This window comes from Pecten maximus, chromosome 19, assembly GCF_902652985.1.
Source record: "Pecten maximus chromosome 19, xPecMax1.1, whole genome shotgun sequence".
Classification (NCBI taxonomy): Eukaryota; Metazoa; Mollusca; class Bivalvia; order Pectinida; family Pectinidae; genus Pecten; species Pecten maximus.
Genome location: NC_047033.1, coordinates 12,671,743 through 12,694,418, shown reverse-complemented (window position 1 = coordinate 12,694,418; position 22,676 = coordinate 12,671,743). Strand labels below are relative to the sequence as shown.

Below are 22,676 nucleotides of genomic sequence, written 5' to 3'. Positions count from 1 at the left end.
AAGGAAGTCAAAATTTGTTGAAATGAAAAATAATTTCAGAGTTCATAACAAAAACAACAGAGAATACCAACCTTAATTCTAACTTAGATAAAAAAGGACTCAGTAAAAACTCAACTAAATAACGTGTAAAGCCAACAATTTAATTTTCAGAGTTGGGCTGAAAAATAAAAGATTTTAGGACAAGGCTTCAAAAAATAACAAAAGGCACTAATTATTTTTTCTATTAAATTGATCAAACAAAGTGCAGCTCATAAAAACACTACTGGATGTCATGATTATAAAGCTTAGCAAGTTTGAAACATATCAGTTGAGAACTGTGAAGAAAAATCTCCATAGACAGACAAATGTTGATATCACAAGGACAGTGGAACACTGACAACATTCCTGTCAAATTGTGAGGAGAATACATACAAGAGAATAGGGAGTACTGATGTGGACAAATTTTACATCAGCTGAGGATGCCATTAAATGTAACCAAAATCTAAATGCTGTTGATCACAATCAATGATTATATGAGAAAGAAAGAGAAGGAAACAATGAACCTTTATAATTATTCAAAGTTATTTTTTACAACTAAATTCCATATTGCCTGATCCGAGATTGAATATAAACTGATTTCTACAAACATGCAATCAAGCCATTAGAATTACAGATATTGTGATTAGTATATATATATAGAATATGATTATTTCTCACCATTTTAATTTTATCAATAATCAGCCCAAACATTAGGTCTTGCAGGGTCACACAGTAGTCTTAACTACCAACATAACAAGGTCATAAGGGTCAAACAGTAGTCTTACCTACCAACACAAAAAGGTCATACAGGGTCACACAGTAGTCTTAACTACCAACATAACAAGGTCATACAGGGTCACACAGTAGTCTTAACTAGCAACATAACAAAGTCATACAGGGTCACACAGTAGTCTTAACTACCAACATAACAAGGTCATAAGGGTCAAATAGTAGTCTGAACTAGCAACATAACAAGGTCATAAGGGTCAAACAGTAGTCTTACCTACCAACACAACAAGGTCATACAGGGTCACACAGTATAGTCTTAATTATGTGCTAATTCGACCGTCTCAAACGCACATAAATAATTTATCATCACAACACAAACACTTGTATGGGAGGAAGCCTCTGTAGTGAGCAAAGCACCATTTATTGTGGGAGATTTTTACAATTAAATCGACATGTGGATGCGAAACTCTGGGATTAAGGCAAAACAACTGGTCCATGGAATTAATCCGTCTCCTTCGAAGTCCCTCGACCTGTGTACACAATGCCTTCTAAGTAAAACATTTTTCATACCTGTCCAGTCTGAAGTCATCAACGATTGTCGACAAATTACCTATAAGGTAAAAAGCGTAAAAGAAGAAAACCAAATAAAAAACATTTGTCTCGTCAAATTTTTCGGGGGGGGGGTATGCGTGCTTGCTATAGTGACTACAAGGCTCGAATGGCGAGCCGGTCACGCGCACCTGAAAACACCTGTTAGGGCCACTAAAAGCACGTGCTCACGTGCAACACCATGCATACAATTATCAACCCGTCGCTCACGCATAACCCCGCCCTCCCCTACACGTGTACGTGTACCCATGATAAATACATCTACCAACACACAAATGTCATACAGGGTTACACAGTATAGTCTTAACTAGAACTGTCGCCAGGATGGCTGACTAATACCCCCTGCAATCAGAAGAGTCAATGGTGAATTGGAACTGTTAATTAGAGGCTAATTAACTAAGATAACCCAGTAATATAGTAACCAGTTGCTATAGCAACCATAATTTTGAGAAAAAGAAAGTGGCATGCACATCAACACATGATAATTAATATTTGTGTTAAGTTTCATTGAAATCGGCCCTTCGGTTTAGGAGTTGTCCGGACAAACTTAAAGTTATGGTTCTTATCAGAAAACCTGTTTATAGTGACCAGTTGCCATAGCAACCATAATTTTGAGAAAAAGAAAGTGGCATGCACATCTACACATGGTCCTTTATATTTGTGTGAAGTTTTATTGAAATCGGCACTTCAGTTTAGGAGGAGTTGTCCGGACAATGGTTCTTATCGGAAAACCTGTTTATAGTGACCAGTTGCCATAGCAACCATAATTTTGAGAAAAAGAAAGTGGCATGCACATCTACACATGATCATTAAAAGTTGTAAACTATACCCCTACTAATCGGTAGATATTTTCTGATACATATTCTACTGATGATATCTATAAGCTGTTTTCTTTATTAATATCATATTTGCAGATGAAAATACTTCACAAACCATTGACAAATCACATCTGTAAGTATAGACTATCCCATTCCTTTCATTTGTCAAATATTGATGCAATCATCCTTTCTTACAACCTCTACTGACGGCCAAACAGTATCACTGTTGACAGTTCAAATGTTTCTCATAAGACAGGGTGTGTATGTGTGTGGTTTTTTAAGGTATATTATTAACTTGTAAGGCCTGTTATTGTTTAATCAACCTTAAGGTTTATCAGTTTACGGATCAACAGTTCTTTGCCAGTTAAATCAACATTTAAGATGTCTACACCTGTAACATAGTCATTATGAACTTAACTGTTACCTAAAACTAGCATACAAAATTGATAATTTAATTTAATGACAGTTACACTATACATTTAAAATCACATTTATCACGTGATTGTTGTTAAATTAGAGAATATACTACATGTCATATTTTTTCATACCTTACTTACCCTCAAATAAGCCCCTGCCCAGCATAAAAATTCAGTACAGTTTAGTCCTCACTTAGTGTAAAAGTTTAGTAATTTATCCTCAAATAAGTCCTCTCCCCAGTATAAAATTTCAGTAACATATTTGTCAGCCCCTTCCCCTAGTGTAAAACTTGTGTAAAAGTTTTTGGTACCATATTTCTTCTGGAATAAAATACCATATTTAATCTAGAAGAAGCCCCTCTCCTAGTGTAAAAGTTAAGTACCATATTTATTCTGGAATAAACCTCCTCCCCTAGTGCAAAAGTTCAGTACTATATTTATCCTCAAATAAGCCCCCTTCCCTAGTGTAAAAGTTAAGTACCATATTTATTCTGAAATAAACCTCCTCCCCTAGTGCAAAAGTTCAGTACTATATTTATCCTCAAATAAGTCCCCTTCCCTAGTGTAAAAGTTTAGTACCAAATTTTTCCTCAAATAATCCCCCCTCCCCTAGTGTAAAAAAATTAGTTTTGAAGATACATTTGGGGATTTCTTGATTATGAACCAATTTTAGCTTACTATTTTAAAAATATCTGACAAAAAAGGAAGAAGTCTTTTTTATCATTAATCAATACAGATTGAACTTCAATTATACTATTAAGATGCTGTTGATTTCAGCTCTTTTTCTCTTAGAAGCAAAAAAAGAGAGGGCGGAAAAAATCAAAATAAAAATATATAGGGTTTTTATTAAAATTTTCTTTTAACTGAACAATTCAGATTTACAAACTATTTGATAGTCAATTCTAAAACTCACTTTTTCTGTCAGTGCGACTCCCAGCTTTATCGCGTGACACCATGTTTCTTTGTGATTGGTTAATTCTGGATGAGGGTTTTTCAAATGGTGATCCTATTTCAACTTCTGCATTAAATTCAAAATCTGTCAAAAAATAAAATACATTCAGTTTTTGTATATAAACAAAATTAATGAACTTAAACAGAAATTTGGAGAAATTCTCAAATCAAGTATCAAACCGAAATTATTCATTTACCATTTCATTCATACATCAGAAAAGTTAATTCATTGATCAATTAATACATCAGGAATATCAATTAATTGATACATTAATTCATCAATTCATTGATACATTAATACATCAATTCATTGATCCATCAATACATCAATTCATTGATACATTAATACATCAATTCATTGATTCATCAATAAATCAATTCATTGATTCATTAATACATCAATTCATTGATTCATCAATAAATCAATTCATTGATACATCAATACATCAATTCATTGATTCATCAATAAATCAATTCATTGATACATCAATACATCAATTCATTGATTCATCAATAAATCAATTCATTGATTCATCAATACATCAATTCATCGATACATCAATTCATCAATTCATTGATACATCAATACATCAATTCATTGATACATTAATACATCAATTCATTGATTCATCAATAAATCAATTCATTGATTCATCAATAAATCAATTCATTGATTCATCAATAAATCAATTCATTGATACATCAATACATCAATTCATCGATACATCAATAAATCAATTCATCGATACATTAATACATCAATTCATCGATACATTAATACATCAATTCATCGATACATCAATACATCAATTCATTGATACATCAATTCATTGATCAATTAATACATCAATTCATTGATCAATTAATACATCAATTCATTGATCAATTAATACATCAATTCATTGATTCATCAATAAATCAATTCATTGATACATCAATACATCAATTCATTGATACATCAATACATCAATTCATCAATAAATCAATTCATCGATACATTAATACATCAATTCATCGATACATTAATTCATCGATACATCAATACATCAATTCATTGATCAATTAATACATCAATTCATTGATCAATTAATACATCAATACATTAATACATCAATTCATCGATACATTAACACATCAATTCATTGATACATTAATATATCCATTCATTGATTGGTTGATTAATACACAAAATGATAGTTCCATGAAAACATAAAAAAATTCAATTCATTGTTCCTTCAAAACATCAATTCACCAGTCCATCAAAACATCATGAAATATCAAACCATTGATCCATTAGTACATCAGTTCACTGACCTATTTAAACATCAAGTTATTGATCTATTCATAATGACAAAATATAAATTAATATCATGAACAGAATTTAACAAACTTACCATGATACTCGCATATATCATGCATAGCATTGATTCGCCCGCTGATCAACATTTTGATAAATAAATTTGTCTCCAGAAGATGTTTTAATCCAATTCAATCTTTATATTCTGGCTGTTATTTTAACAATTTAAATATCCATGAAATGTTATCAGCTCAGACACTGGCGGCAACAGAAGGAATTACCAAAAGTGTAAAGATAAAGATTTATAGTGCTAAATGAATAAATTCTAAAAATATCCATCATTATGTAAAATATTAAACCAATTTGCATGCCACTGCTGTTAGGCTCCTAGCACATGTTATAAGAGATTAACAAACTAAAACCAAAAAGCATTACTACGGCATATGACTAATATAAAATACAGCACACCCACTGCCCCATTAAAAATCTAATTTCACCATGAAATTAAACACCAAATTCTTATTTTAAAAACTGTGAAGATAAAAGAGAAAGCAACTTGAATCCTGGACAACCCCCATTATACAATAATAGAATGTCTTTGTTTCTGATTTGGACCAGCTTATTATATTACAAAGGGGAGCTAAGGTTTCCTGGTTGCTGTAATGAACAATGTAATTTTTGTTTGTAATATGTTGATCAAGTTGACATAGAAATGGAGACCAATACACAATTCTGAATCACAACAGTCTTCATTGTGTTCATGCCGTGATGGAACAGGCGCGGCCTTTCATGTAATCCCTGATACAAGCCAATACAGTAACGTAATGTATTAAGATAAGGGGCAGGACTACCTAACTCTGCTCCAATTTCACACTCAATGCACATGAACGCTGGGCAATTCAAAGTATTTTATACATTTTTTTATCTGATAATGGGAACAATATGCTCAATCATTATGATAAACCCCTAAAAATATATTGAAAGAGTTTAAATATACTCTATAATGGAGTTTTATATCTAACTAAAATATTTCATAAAGTCAGAGAAAAGAGAAATTGTCCACAATTACCTCCCTTATAAGAAATTGCTCTGCATTTAAAAAAAAAAAAAAAAGATTCTAAAAATCATATTTATCTGTTAATTCATTTGTTCTTTTTTCTTTGGAGGTTATTATTCTAATAATCTTTAGTATTTCAAATTAGTTTTCATTTCATGAGATTTTATGAAACAAAGTCTAATTAAACCTTTTTTTTTTTTTTTTTTTTTTTAATTTTTGTGTGCCTCTTCTATAACAAGTAAAAGATACAAAATTCAAATTATTCATATAAAGATGTTTCCTGTAAATTTATGTCAGAAATTACTACAATAGTCAAAAGACTTAATTGCTACTTACAATTATTTAAATATTCCTCTTACCTTTACAATATCCACCTAATGATTAGACCTGGAATTGATTTATCGTAGAACATTCTACTGTGTCAATATACTATTTACCATTAATACTTAAGATTTGTCATTGCTGCAGGTGAGATTGTACAGTTATTTACCTGATCACATTTAAATGCTAGGATCACAAACACCAGGTACTATAAACTTCACCCAAAAATAGTGATAAAGATGGGAATACTGTCTCCGAAATACAAGTCTTAATTTCTTATCCTGCAGTCACTCTCCAGTTTGACACCATATATAATTCCAGGTACTCAGCCGTCATACATTTCATCATCAGCCTACAAGCAGGTTAGATCTTTGCTGTGGTATGTGGACATTACATCATTGATGTTCACAGAATTGATTTCAGTGTTTTTAATGGAACATATCATATGCTGTGCTTAAGAACACTGCTATCTATTAGTGCCAAAATATCAGACCAATGCAATTTGACTGTCTGTTATTCAAAAGATTTGAGTTTCTTCCGTGATTAGACTTCTAAAAACCTTAACAGGAAAGCACATACATGTTCATCATTTTACTGATGTAAACCAATATAAGTGCTATTTATGGACATTTTAGGAAGGAGCAGTATTTTTATTACTAACAGGGGCCGAGTTATTTGTCGCCTTTAAAAAACACTTTTAAAAAATGCTATTGCTTAACTTATGAATTTGAATAAAAAAGCTAAGGAATTATTTTCTTGGCCTGATCAACCAGAGCAGAGGTATCACAGAGATGGTTGGGTATTATGGGATGTTATCCTGTAGATAACAGCTGTGACCTAAGCCAGAGGATGTAAGCACCTCTAATCTGACAGTAAACCAGTGTCAAGTGCTACGGAAAACATCCCAAGTCATTATCTGGTCAAAGTACCCTTTATTGTGAGGCATTGGTACATTTTTGTATTTAAGGCTGTATGCTACCTTTGTTTAGTTTGTGTAACTCTTTTCCACTCAGGGTGGTCAAAACATTTCCATTTTCCTCATGCTCAACTGTAGACTGCCTACAAGCCTCTAAGTTCTTGTAAAGAATTATCTACCTAAGTTCTTATACTCGCTTATCTCCCCCAATTTGAAACTAGAATCAGACATATACTCGCTTATCTCCCCCAATTTGAAACTAGAATCAGACAAATCCTATCATTATTGCTAGAGACCAAGATCATGAAACTCAATTTTATTCATGATTTTAAGAGACAAGGACCAGTCTAGATCAACTTGAGATATCATCTGTATTCTAGACAAACTTCTCTATAAAGCCAATAACCCTTTACACCTCAAAATATTTCCTTAACAAGAGGCCCATGGGGCCTGTATCGCTCACCTGGTTGTATTTGACCAAATGTCAAAATAATGTTCATGTTCAATTCCTTTTGTTTGTTAACCTCAAACAATGCTATATATGGTTATAGCGGTGGGATCCAAACTGCTTTAAAGAAATAATGAAGTCTAGACTCTCTGAGTTTACAACATACATTTATAACTTTATGACTAGTAGTGATTTAAAGGAATTACCTCTATTTCCCATATGGGGCCCAACCCCTTTTGCCCCTCGGGGGTCAAAGTCACCATTTATGCAAAATCTGTTCCCCTTCCCCAAATGATGTTTTTAACCAAATTGGGTTCAAATCCTTTCATAACTTTATGACTATTAGCGATTTAAAGATATATCCTCTGTTTCCCCATTAGGCCTCGCCCCTTTGGTCCTTTGGGAGTCAGAGTCATCATTTATGCAAAATCTGTTCCCCTTCACATAAGAATGTTTCTGACCAAATTGGGTTCAAATCCATTCATAACTTTATGACTAGTAGCGATTTAAAGGAATTACCTCTATTTCCCATATGGGGCCATGCCCCCCTTTGGCCCCTTGGGGGTCAGAGTCACCATTTATGCAAAATCTGTTCCCCTTCCCCAAATGATGTTTTTAACCAAATTGGGTTCAAATCCTTTCATAACTTTATGACTATTAGCGATTTAAAGATATATCCTCTGTTTCCCCATTAGGCCTCGCCCCTTTGGTCCTTTGGGAGTCAGAGTCATCATTTATGCAAAATCTGTTCCCCTTCACATAAGAATGTTTCTGACCAAATTGGGTTCAAATCCATTCATAACTTTATGACTAGTAGCGATTTGAAGGAATTACCTCTATTTCCCCATTAGGCCCCGCACCTTTGGCCCTTTAGGGGTCAGAGTCACCATTTATGCAAAATCTGTTCCCCTTCCCCAAAGGATGTTTCTTACTAAATTGTGTTAAAATACATTCATAACTTTATGACAAGTAGCGATTTGAAGGAATTACCTCAATTTCGACTATTGGGCCCCGCCCCTCAGGCCCCTTGGGGGTCAGAGTCACCATTTACGCAAAATCTGTTCCCCTTCCCCCAAGAATGTTTCTGACCAAATTGGATTCAAATCCATTCATAACTTTATGACTAGTAGTGATTTAAAGGAATTACCTCAATTTCCCCTATTCGGCCCCGCCCCTCAGGCCCCTTGGGGGTCAGAGTCACCATTTATGCAAAATCTGTTCCCCTTCCCCCAAGAATGTTTCTGACCAAATTGGATTCAAATCCATTCATAACTTTATGACTAGTAGTGATTTAAAGGAATAACCTCAATTTCCCCTATTCGGCCCCGCCCCTCAGGCCCCTTGGGGGTCAGAGTCACCATTTATGCAAAATCTGTTCCCTTTCCCTGAAGGATGTTTCTGACCAAATTGGGTTCAAATCCATTCATAACTTTATGACTAGTAGTGATTTTAAGGAATTGCCTCAATTTTCCCTATTGGGCCCTGCCCCTCAGGCCCCTTGGGGGTCAGAGTAACCATTTATGCCAAATTTGTTCCCCTTCCCCCAAGAATGTTTCTGACCAAATTGGGTTCAAATCCATTCATAACTTTATGACTAGTAGCGATTTGAAGAAATTACCTCTATTTCCCCATTAGGCCCCGCCCCTTTGCCCCCTTGGGGGTCAGAGTCACCATTTATGCAAAATCTGTTCCCCTTCCCCAAAGGATGTTTCTGACCAAATTGGGTTCAAATCCATTCATAACTTTATGACTAGTAGCGATTTGAAGGAATTACCTCTATTTCCCCATTAGGCCCCGCCCCTTTGGCCCCTTGGGGGTCAGAGTCACCATTTATGCAAAATCTGTTCCCCTTCACATAAGAATGTTTCTGACCAATTTGGGTTTAAATCCATTCACAACTTTATGACTAGTAGCGATTTAAAGGAATTACCTCAATTTCCCCTATTCGGCCCCGCCCCTCAGGCCCCTTGGGGGTCAGAGTCACCATTTATGCAAAATCTGTTCCCCTTCCCCCAAGAATGTTTCTGACTAAATTGGGTTCAAATCCATTCATAACTTGATGACAAGTAGCGATTTTAAGGAATTGCCTCAATTTCCCCTATTGGGCCCCGCCCCTCAGGCCCCTTGGGGGTCAGAGTCACCATTTATGCAAAATCTGTTCCCTTTCCCTGAAGGATGTTTCTGACCAAATTGGGTTCAAATCCATTCATAACTTTATGACAAGTAGCGATTTTAAGGAATTGCCTCAATTTTCCCTATTGGGCCCTGCCCCTCAGGCCCCTTGGGGGTCAGAGTAACCATTTATGCCAAATTTGTTCCCCTTCCCCCAAGAATGTTTCTGACCAAATTGGGTTCAAATCCATTCATAACTTTATGACTAGTAGCGATTTGAAGAAATTACCTCTATTTCCCCATTAGGCCCCGCCCCTTTGGCCCCTTGGGGGTCAGAGTCACCATTTATGCAAAATCTGTTCCCCTTCCCCAAAGGATGTTTCTGACCAAATTGGGTTCAAATCCATTCATAACTTTATGACTAGTAGCGATTTGAAGGAATTACCTCTATTTCCCCATTAGGCCCCGCCCCTTCGGCCCCTTGGGGGTCAGAGTCACCATTTATGCAAAATCTGTTCCCCTTCACATAAGAATGTTTCTGACCAATTTGGGTTTAAATCCATTCATAACTTTATGACTAGTAGCGATTTAAAGGAATTACCTCAATTTCCCCTATTCGGCCCCGCCCCTCAGGCCCCTTGGGGTCAGAGTCACCATTTATGCAAAATCTGTTCCCCTTCCCCCAAGAATGTTTCTGACCAAATTGGGTTCAAATCCATTCATAACTTTATGACAAGTAGCGATTTTAAGGAATTGCCTCAATTTCCCCTATTGGGCCCCGCCCCTCAGGCCCCTTAGGGGTCAGAGTCACCATTTATGCAAAATCTGTTCCCCTTCCCCAAAGGATGTTTCTTACTAAATTGTGTTAAAATCCATTCATAACTTTATGACAAGTAGCGATTTGAAGGAATTACCTCAATTTCGACTATTGGGCCCCGCCCCTCAGGCCCCTTGGGGGTCAGAGTCACCATTTATGCAAAATCTGTTCCCCTTCCCCCAAGAATGTTTCTGACCAAATTGGATTCAAATCCATTCATAACTTTATGACTAGTAGTGATTTAAAGGAATTACCTCAATTTCCCCTATTCGGCCCCGCCCCTCAGGCCCCTTGGGGGTCAGAGTCACCATTTATGCAAAATCTGTTCCCCTTCCCCCAAGAATGTTTCTGACCAAATTGGATTCAAATCCATTCATAACTTTATGACTAGTAGTGATTTAAAGGAATAACCTCAATTTCCCCTATTCGGCCCCGCCCCTCAGGCCCCTTGGGGGTCAGAGTCACCATTTATGCAAAATCTGTTCCCTTTCCCTGAAGGATGTTTCTGACCAAATTGGGTTCAAATCCATTCATAACTTTATGACTAGTAGTGATTTTAAGGAATTGCCTCAATTTTCCCTATTGGGCCCTGCCCCTCAGGCCCCTTGGGGGTCAGAGTAACCATTTATGCCAAATTTGTTCCCCTTCCCCCAAGAATGTTTCTGACCAAATTGGGTTCAAATCCATTCATAACTTTATGACTAGTAGCGATTTGAAGAAATTACCTCTATTTCCCCATTAGGCCCCGCCCCTTTGCCCCCTTGGGGGTCAGAGTCACCATTTATGCCAAATTTGTTCCCCTTCCCCCAAGAATGTTTCTGACCAAATTGGGTTCAAATCCATTCATAACTTTATGACTAGTAGCAATTTGAAGAAATTACCTCTATTTCCCCATTAGGCCCCGCCCCTTTGGCCCCTTGGGGGTCAGAGTCACCATTTATGCAAAATCTGTTCCCCTTCCCCAAAGGATGTTTCTGACCAAATTGGGTTCAAATCCATTCATAACTTTATGACTAGTAGCGATTTGAAGGAATTACCTCTATTTCCCCATTAGGCCCCGCCCCTTTGGCCCCTTGGGGGTCAGAGTCACCATTTATGCAAAATCTGTTCCCCTTCACATAAGAATGTTTCTGACCAATTTGGGTTTAAATCCATTCATAACTTTATGACTAGTAGCGATTTAAAGGAATTACCTCAATTTCCCCTATTCGGCCCCGCCCCTCAGGCCCCTTGGGGTCAGAGTCACCATTTATGCAAAATCTGTTCCCCTTCCCCCAAGAATGTTTCTGACCAAATTGGGTTCAAATCCATTCATAACTTTATGACAAGTAGCGATTTTAAGGAATTGCCTCAATTTCCCCTATTGGGCCCCGCCCCTCAGGCCCCTTAGGGGTCAGAGTCACCATTTATGCAAAATCTGTTCCCCTTCCCCAAAGGATGTTTCTTACTAAATTGTGTTAAAATCCATTCATAACTTTATGACAAGTAGCGATTTGAAGGAATTACCTCAATTTCGACTATTGGGCCCCGCCCCTCAGGCCCCTTGGGGGTCAGAGTCACCATTTATGCAAAATCTGTTCCCCTTCCCCCAAGAATGTTTCTGACCAAATTGGATTCAAATCCATTCGTAACTGTATGACAAGTAGCGATTTAAAGAATTACCTCTATTTCCCCTATTGAGCCCCGGCCCTCTGGCCCCTTGGGGGTCAGAATAGTCATTTATGCAAAATCTGTTTCTCTTTCTCCAAGGATGTTTCTGACCAAATTGGGTTCAAATCCATTCATAACTTTATGACTAGTAGCGATTTAAAAGAATTATCTGTATTCCCCCTATTGAGCCCCGCCCCTTTGGCCCCTTGGGGGTCAGAATCGTCATTTATGCAAAATCTGTTCCCCTTCCCCCAAGGATGTTTCTGACCAAATTGGATTCAAATCCATTCATAACTGTATGACAAGTAGCGATTTAAAGAATTACCTCTATTTCCCCTATTGAGCCCCGGCCCTCTGGCCCCTTGGGGGTCAGAATAGTCATTTATGCAAAATCTGTTCCCCTTTCCCCAAGGATGTTTCTGACCAAATTGGGTTCAAATCCATTCATAACTTTATGACTAGTAGCGATTTAAAAGAATTATCTGTATTCCCCCTATTGCGCCCCGCCCCTTTGGCCCCCTGGGGGTCAGAATCATCATTTATGCAAAATCCGTTCCCCATCCCCAAAGGATGTTTCTGGCCAAATTTGGTTAAAATCCAATTCGCATTTTATGACTAGTAGCGATTTAGAGCAAATGTTGACGGACGACGGACGGACGACGGACGGACGACAGACGGACGACGGACGCCGCGCCATGGCATAAGCTCACCGGACCTTCGGTCCAGGTGAGCTAAAAATCAATCATTCACCAATCACACTATTCATGTAACATTCTAATACAAACAATAATAATAAATGATGAAATTTGGACAGTTAATACTATTCCTTTAATAAGCAACTATCCGAATTTTAACCTTCACCTAAACTGTTCTAGATGTTTCTGTATAATACATTGATTTATTTTAGACAGGTAACATTATTTCTTATGTACAAAATCACCCCTCCACACTTACCTCCATCTAAATCATCCTCAACATTTGAATCTTCATTTATTTTTTCATCAATGTCTATATTTTCTTCAATTGGATCACCATCTTGGATATTTTCTTCTACAATAAGAATATATAAATAAACTTTTGACCCCATGCTGTTTAATTATGACGCAATTAAATAAAACAAAACAACACAACAGCATATATTGTAATATATTTGAGTTAAGGTTTGAAGAAGTAGTTTATAGAATTTGAACCTTTATTTACTATAATTCAATTGTTATTTCCTAATTAATCTGGTCTAAATATGCATTAAATAAGATTATTTTAGAGCGATAGTTGATTCAAATTGATAGGTATTACTTCACAAGTAAAACACATGCCACTATATTTGTACTTATTCATCAGATGGAAATGGAACTTACTGTTTTCCTTTTCTTCTGTTTGACCTTCGACCTTATTCTCCCCAGAAGAACTCTCTTGTTTAGAGGTGTCTTCAGGCAGAGCCTCAAGGTCGTTTACCACTAACTGTTGTGTTGTCTTGTCCTTTTTGGTTTGTTCCTGGACTCTCTGTGACAAAGTGGTACTGTATCTTGGCAACTGTTGAGGGTCAAACCTAGAACAAAGAAACAGTTAAGGGGGTTAGTGACAATACTAAAATGAGGCATGCTGTTGTATTTTACACTGAAGGGAGGTTACTCTGGTTATAAAGCAGTTAAAGACTGTGTCTGAAAGCTTAATATAACTAAACCTAGAATGGAGTTAAGGGGTTTAGCACAAAATATGTAAATGAGTCTATCTTTGTGTTATACACCAAGGAGTGATTACTCTTGTTACATTAACCCTTAACATATCCCTAACAGAAAAAGTCTTTATATAACAGCTAGGAGCTAAACCTTAATGACAGGCTTGTCAAAGTTTTTATCAACAGTATGTTCATCAACTAAAGTATACACTAAGGCGAGACTGCTTCAGCTATTGGAGGGGAGACTACTCCAGCTATTGAAGGGGAGACTACTCCAGCTATTGAAGGGGAGACTACTCCAGCTATTGGAGGGGAGACTACTCCAGCTATTGGAGGGGAGACTACTCCAGCTATTGGAGGGGAGACTACTCCAGCTATTGAAGGGGAGACTACTCCAGCTATTGGAGGGGAGACTACTCCAGCTATTGGAGGGGAGACTACTCCAGCTATTGAAGGGGAGACTACACCAGCTATTGGAGGGGAGACTACTCCAGCTATTGTAGGGGAGACTACTCCAGCTATTGGAGGGGAGACTACTCCAGCTATTGGAGGGGAGACTACTCCAGCTATTGGAGGGGAGACTAATCCAGCTATAGAAGGGGAGACTACTCCAGCTATTGGAGGGGAGACTACTCCAGCTATTGGAGGGGAGACTACTACAGCTATTGGAGGGGAGACTACTCCAGCTATTGGAGGGGAGACTACTCCAGCTATTGGAGGGGAGACTACTCCAGCTATTGGAGGGGAGACTACTACAGCTATTGGAGGGGAGACTACTCCAGCTATTGGAGGGGAGACTACTCCAGCTATTGGAGGGGAGACTACTCCAGCTATTGGAGGGGAGACTACTCCAGCTATTGAAGGAGAGACTACTCCAGCTATTGAAGGAGAGACTACTCCAGCTATTGGAGGGGAGACTACTCCAGCTATTGAAGGAGATACTACTCCAGCTATTGGAGGGGAGACTACTCCAGCTATTCGTTGATGGGGAGACTACTCCAGCGTTTGGAAGGGAGACTACTCCATCTTAAGGGCATTTGTTGCTGTACTATGGAGATATCATTTACTTTTTAATTTAATCATTCGGGAACATAAATGATACGTATTTAGTGAATAACTGTTAATTCAGTTCACTGATTGGATTCAGCTCTTAACTTTGACTTGTCCTCACATGACCCCATCTGGATGTTAACCTATGACAGACATTAACGAACAAACTAAAATATATGTGAAGAATTATATTTACCAAGGTTTGACTACATTGTTGTAAACTATGGCATTTTCCCTCAGGTCATCCTGCAAAACAACAGACCAAATTAAGGTCAAAGGTCATAAACATGACACATATCAACATTCTTGAACAATATATCTTTAATTCTGACACAATATCAAAAACCATAAAACCTGAAGATAAAGAATTTGTCTACTTGTTGAAAAAATTAAATCATTATTCAGTGAAAACCATTTACCTTCCGCCAATCAATATAGCAAAATCTAAGGAAGAACTTTACTCAGTACATTTATATATAGGGATTTGCACAGGATTACAGGAACTATATAAACAGGGCCTTTTCAGATAAAATAGGAACTTTATGTACAGTTTGATTGGATTTCCTGAAAAAGACCATGGTCCATTTTATTTCCTCGACTAGAATAGGGACAACTTAAATGTGCAAATGCAATATCAAACTTGACTAAACCTAATAGTAAACAACACAGTAGAAAACATTGTATTTACCAGAAAGTCAAGCAATGCAATCCTCTCCAGGTAATTCTGGGGAAAATAATTTGTCAGTGGGATGGAACTGGAAGTAGAAAAACAAGAAATTATCATCATAGATCTATTCTTCTGTCAAATTCAATAATTTTAACACTTTTAAAATAAATTACAATGATCTTGAAGCTTGCTCTTTTTAACATGGGACCTTGAGACAGAAATCAGAATATTTCTGTTATAGTGAGAAATTAACAAACACAACACACAATGTCTATCAAATGCCTTCTAGGTTTCAACACTTAAGGCCCTTAGCTTCACTGACCAGTCCTAAAATGATGCCATAACTGTATCATGTCCATAACATCACTGACCAGTCCTAAAATGATGTCATAACTGTATCATGTCCCTGACATCACTGACCAGTCCTAAAATGATGTCATAACTGTATCATGTCCCTGACATCACTGACCAGTCCTAAAATGATGTCATAACTGTATCATGTCCCTGACATCACTGACCAGTCCTAAAATGATGTCATAACTGTATCATGTCCCTGACATCACTGACCAGTCCTAAAATGATGTCATAACTGTATCATGTCCCTGACATCACTGACCAGTCCTAAAATGAGGTCATAACTGTATCATGTCCCTAACATCACTGACCAGTCCTTATATGATGTCATAACTGTATCGTGTCCATAACATCACTGACCAGTCCTAAAATGATGCCATAACTGTATAATGTCCCTGACATCACTGACCAGTCCTAAAATGAGGTCATAACTGTATCATGTCCCTAACATCACTGACCAGTCCTTATATGATGTCATAACTGTATCATGTCCCTGACATCACTGACCAATACATCCTAATATGATGCCATAACTGTATCCTGTCCCTGACATCACTGACCAGTACGTCTTAAAATAGACAAAACAGTTGTATGATGTCCCTAGCATCACTGACGAGTCCTAGAAAGACAAAACAGTTGTATGATGTCCCTAACATCACTGATGAGTCCTAGAAGGACAAAACAGTTGTATGATGTCCCTAGCATCACTGACGAGCCCTAGAAAGACAACACTGCTGTATGATGTCCCTAGCATCACTGACGAGTCCTAGAAGGATGAAACAGCTGTATGATGTCCCCAATATCACTGACGAGTCCTAGAAGGATGAAACAGCTGTATAATGTCCCTAACATCACTGACGAGTCCTAGAAGGACAATACAGCTGTATGATGTCACTAACATTACTGACGAGTACTAGAAGGATGAAACAGTTGTATGATATTCCTAACATCACTGAAGAGTCATAGAAGGACAAAACAGCTGTATGATGTCCCTAACATCACTGACGAGTCCTAGAAGGACAATACAGCTGTATGATGTCACTAACATTACTGACGAGTCCTAGAGGGACAAAACAGTTGTATGATGTCCCTAACATCACCGATGAGTCCTAGAGGGACAAAACAGTTGTATGATGTCCCTAACATCACCGATGAGTCCTAGAAGGACAAAACAGCTGTATGATGTCCCCAATATCACTGACGAGTCCTAGAAGGACAAAACAGTTGTATGATGTCCCTAACATCACCGATGAGTCCTAGGATATTTTTGGCTCTACTGTATCTTACTCTCAATAAGCATTGACAGGTGCTAATAACTTGTTTTTCTTCTGTACAATCCTTTGAACACAAGAGGGTTTTATTACATCAAAATTGGTATTCTGTAAAACAAATAAAATTTCTAAGTCCAATCTGAAAGCAGTGGGTGTCTTACATCTTTCTATAAAGACTTAGGGATCTGATTATGTTGTACCTTAAATCCAGTCCTGGCCTAGATAACATTAATTGCGTAAGCTATACTGTGGAATGGTGAAATGCAATACCCTAGTCATTTAGTCTACATTCAAATGTATTAGGTCAAAGAACATTAATAATTGATACAAATTAATACCACTTCAATTGTTCCCACGACACTTCATTATTGTTTAAAACTTTTATGCATGAATAAGTTATAAAACTGATAAAAAAAATGTTATAAGTAAAAAAGATACAATTAATAAACTACAGAACGGATTTGATTTCATGTGTTTTGTTTATATGCTATATTTGTAGAGACATGAATGGTTAAAGACTGGATCTGTCAAAGATGTTTACGAAAGATCAGTTCCATTTGACAGTTTAAACCTCTGTTGCGTATGATTATGACATTGTTATGTGAAAATTGAAACTTTGCAGGATTGGATTGGTATCAGAGACTCCCACTAACATCCGCCATTAAACAGGTAAAATAATATGGTACACATGTTGTTTATCTGTGGACAATCCCTGATTTACACCATACAGTCTCACTGCAATATCTGTAAACAAGCAGTTTCACAGGTGACTTCCTGAAGTCATTGCTATTCTTCAATAAAAAAAGGCCCATAGTGTTTGTATCTGTCTCACCTGTATAATCTAGCAGTTAATGTAAAAAAAAAAATCCTTGTTTATAATGAGTCTCCTTCACCAAATAATGTTTCGGGCTAAATCAGATAAGTATCCTTAATCTGTCGAGAAGAAAAACTTGAAAGACTTTACTCTTATTTCTCCCATTGGGGCTGGCCCCCTCTACCCCCAGGGAGGCCAGACACTCTGTAATACACTGTAATACTCTGGACCAAATTGGGACAAAATCCCTTGATCCAAAGAGAGAGATAATTCCCCATTACTGCTATTTCTCCCTATATGATCCAATCTTTCAACTCTTAGGGGGAGCCAGACCTTATGTCACACCCAAGAATTCCAATTCAGATTATTCACATCAAAACAGTTCAAAATTATTATTCAGACATTCTTGAATAGTATTGTTATTAAGACAAGAGGCCCATGGGCCTTAGTACCAGTGAGTCACCTGATTTCTTATATGTATACTAAATGATGACTTTGGCTTTTAAACTAAGATTTAACATATTTGACCACTGTGACCTTGAAAGTACATCAAGGTCATTCAGTTGAATCAACTAGACCGAAACTGCAAAGGACCATAACTCTTTTGATTAGATTGATCCAAATGTGGAGTTTGTTCAAGATCTTATTAATACAAGAGATCCCAGAGCGATCTTGGCGCCCACCATTGAATGATCTTTATAGGTTCCATGTCAGATTGATCTTTTCTCTACTTTTCCCTTCCTCTAAGTCTTACTAATCTGTGTAAATTCAGAAACAGCCCTCTAGTACTTTTCAAACAAGGGGAACCTATATATAAAATTTAAGATTTCGCGATAATGGCTGTCTGTCGGCCATGTTGTTTTCAGATTGGTCCCAAAATGCAACACCAGGGACCAAGGGGAACCTACATATGAAATTTGAGAAAGATCCCTTCAGTACCTTCTGTAAAATAGCGATAACAAACTTCAATCGTCAAAATACAAGATGGCTGCCTGTCGGCCAGGTTGTTTTCCGGTTGGTCTCAAAATCCAATATGCATAACTAGGCACCGAGGGGAACCTACATATGAAATTTCAGACAGATCCCTTCATTAGTTTCTGAGAAATAGCGATAACAAACTTCAATTGTCAAAATCAAAGATGGCTGCCTGTCAGCCATGTTGTTTTCCGATTAGTCTCAAAATGCAATATGCATAAATAGGCACTGAGGGGAACATACATATGAAATTTGAGAAAGATCCCTTCATTACTTTCTGAGAGATAGCGATAACAAACTTCAATTGTCAAAATCCAAGATGGCTGCCAGTTGGCCATGTTGTTTTCCGATTAATCTCAAAATGCAATATGCATAACTAGGCACCAAGGGGAACCTACATATGAAATTTCAGAAAGATCCCTTCATTACTTTCTGAGAGATAGCGATAACAAACTTCAATTGTCAAAATCCAAGATGGCTGCCTGTCGGCCATGTTTTTTTCGATTGGTCTCAAAATGCAATATGCATAACTAGGCACCAAGAGGAACCAACATATGAATTTTAGAAAGATCCCTTCAGTGCTTTCTGAGAAATAGCGATAACAAACTTCAATTGTCAAAATCCAAGATGGCTGCCTGTCGGCCATGTTGTTTTCCGATTGGTCTCAAAATGCAATATGCATAACTAGGCACCAAGGGAAACCTATATATGAAATTTCAGAAAGATCCCTTCATTACTTTCTGAGAAATAGCGATAACAAACTTCAATTGTCAAAATCAAAGATGGCTGCCTGTCGGCCATGTTGTTTTCCGATTGGTCTCAAAATGCAATATGCATAACTGGGCACCAAGGGGAACCTACATATGAAATTTGAGAAAGATCCCTTCAGTGCTTTCTGAGAAATAGCGATAACAAACTTCAATTGTCAAAATCCAAGATGGCAGCCTGTCGGCCATGTTATTTTCTGACTGGTCCCAAAATAAAATATGCACAACTATGGATCAAGAGAAAACTGCATGTGAAATTTGAGAAAGATCCCTTCAGTACTTTCTGAGATCTAACGATGACAAACTTCAAATGTCAAAATCCAAGATGGCCACCTGTCAGCCATGTTCTTTTCCGATCGCTCCCAAAATGGAATGCACAACTAGGGACCAAGAAGAAGGTCCATGTGAAATTTTGTAATGATCCCTTCAGTACTTTCTGGGTAATAGTGATAACAAGAATTGTTTAAGGAGGGACGGACGGAGGGACAGACGGAGGGACGGACGGACCACGGATGCAAGGCGATTTGAATAGCCCACCAACTGATGATGGTAGGCTAATAAAACTGTAAAGGACCATAATTCTGTAAGTTACATTGCATCTGCCCATTGCTGAACATATATATATATTCAACCTTTTTATGGTATAAAACTATAAAACTACATACCAAATCTCATCAAAGGGCAATTACTCTGTAAGTTGAAATTATATTTGTCCCATTGTCAAACTTGTCAAAATTACAAAGGCCAATAACTGTAAGTTATAATAGTATTGGTCCTGTTGTCAAACTCTTCAGAGATCTTATAATAAGGCTGCATATCCATTTATATTTACTCAAGTTATTGCGTTAACAAAGACCAATTGGAACTGCAAAGGGCAATAACTCTGTAAGTTACAATTGAATTGGCAGAATTGTCAAACTCATCCAAGATCTTATTGGTATAAGACTGCATACTATGTTTCACGATAATCCATTCACATTTATATTAGCAAGCTCACAAAAAATCACCAGACAAAAGGCGATGGTAATAAGTCACTATAAGTATTATATTGACATATTCCATGAAGTAGAGATCACATGTCAACAATGTTCAATAGCTCCTAGTATAATCATAAATGGTTGTTTTGTTCGCTGGGATTTTATCATCCCAAGAACAGCCAGGGTCATTTTTAGGTTGAATCTCCATGTAGTAGTTGGTGACTACCTCACTGAACTATGTACAGGATGCCCATCGCAAGTCATCCAGAGCGATTAGGGTAAGAGTAACTAACTAACCATATTATTCTAATGACAATAGCAAAATTATTTGAATTAAAAAAAAAAAAAAAATGTTTCACAATTTGTATTAAAACTGTGTGATGTATCTTACCTATGTGCCTTTTCGGAAAACAAAGATCAATGTTGAACTGGATGGTATTTCCCAAAACTATGTTATAATCCAAATCGTAACTGTCACTTATACACAGCGTTTTATATCCAATATGATTTATCAAATTCTGAGATGCAATACTTCAAAGTAAGATTTTTTCTCAACACAAACACATCCAATTCCTCCAAATGTTTTGTTTTAACTGTCAGATTAACTCAAACAATCCCCGGACAATCCGACAATCCGGATGTTGAAATCTTGAATCAATGTATTCTAAATCAAACATCCCATGACGACAAACAGAATTTGTCAACAATACTGTTTACATACTTGTAATAAAAACAATTGACAAATCCATTGTTTTATCAGTCAAATATGACACAAATCCTTTTAAAACCAATTTGATATCCATTGGAATACCTCAAGTTTTCACAACACTGAAAACATCATCACAGACAATTTATCCATTGTTTTTACTGTCATAACCCTGGAACAGATTTTCAAAAAATCTGTCTCGGTAATATGACAAAATCGCTGTGACAGGTCAAGGTACTTATGTGTGCTTGTCAATCAAATCTTCTTTGATAGAGTTATATGGTAAAATGAATCCTGCCAATGAACCACGCCAATACCATCATGTTCACAATTAAAAAAACAACACTGATCTGCAGGACATTCCACAGAAATATCAAATTTAATTTAATTGTGAGTAACGGTGTGCATTACCAAGTACAGCCACACGCTAGCACCTGGTATAGGGTGACCCTTGACCTCGGCTCTATTGTGGTCAAGTCAATCTGTTTGTGATTAAATCACCTCCAATATCCCTCTAAACCTGATTACAATCTGACTATCATGTAAAGCATAGTCAGCTTAATACAAAGATAAAACTAACCTGATATTAAATTTTAAAATTGAAAATATTCATACTTTTTTTAATTATTTGTGGCCACAATGAGTAATTTTTAATTAGATTGTATATTTACCAACATCATTTTGTTGAAATTTGCAAAAAATTGAAAACACATCCTCAGGAGTCTTAAAATAATTTCATCAAGCTGACAAAATTGAAATGATCAAATCCATTTGATAATCGGCTGTTTGGACAGCGTGTGATCAGTAATCTGAAGTCATTATATTAATATTTATGATCAACTTTAATTCTAAATATTTTTTTATTGATACATGTCAGTACAACAAACACACCTAGAGCTGGGATAACTTTTCAAGAATTACACAAGACAAATCTGTCACATCCAGCATTCCAGCAACAAACAAATGGGAGTATTTAAAATCTTAGTCTGGTCCTTTATTTTTCTATATGAAGATTATAACAATTAAATCTATTTACTTAATTGCAGACATGATGGCTAGGACAGACTTCAGTAAATTTTTACCGATCAATAACCAACATATCGAAAGATGTTTATTTTTCCATTCCTGTCAAGAAGCAAATATCCTACAATTTTGATAATCAATTCTGCTTTTCTTTGAGAAGTAAATAACCTATGATTAAGATTTTTTTTAATGTAGTGTTAATGTCTTTTGACTTTGTTTTCTGACTATTTCTTTG

At 36.8% G+C, this 22,676-nt stretch overlaps 1 protein-coding gene across 4 annotated transcripts in view; it reads right to left on the bottom strand.

The window, feature by feature from the left end:
* LOC117317673 overlaps positions 1-22,676 on the bottom strand; it is a 102,627-nt gene that overhangs the window by 54,610 nt on the left and 25,341 nt on the right. For all 4 annotated transcript variants that reach the window (XM_033872541.1, XM_033872543.1, XM_033872544.1 and 1 more), the window contains exons 24-28: positions 15,576-15,642; positions 15,084-15,133; positions 13,518-13,708; positions 13,114-13,209; positions 3,504-3,626 (exon numbers count right to left, since the gene is read on the bottom strand). In XM_033872541.1, the coding sequence (XP_033728432.1) occupies positions 3,504-3,626; positions 13,114-13,209; positions 13,518-13,708; positions 15,084-15,133; positions 15,576-15,642 (527 nt within the window). The remainder of the gene's footprint in view (positions 1-3,503; positions 3,627-13,113; positions 13,210-13,517; positions 13,709-15,083; positions 15,134-15,575; positions 15,643-22,676) is intronic.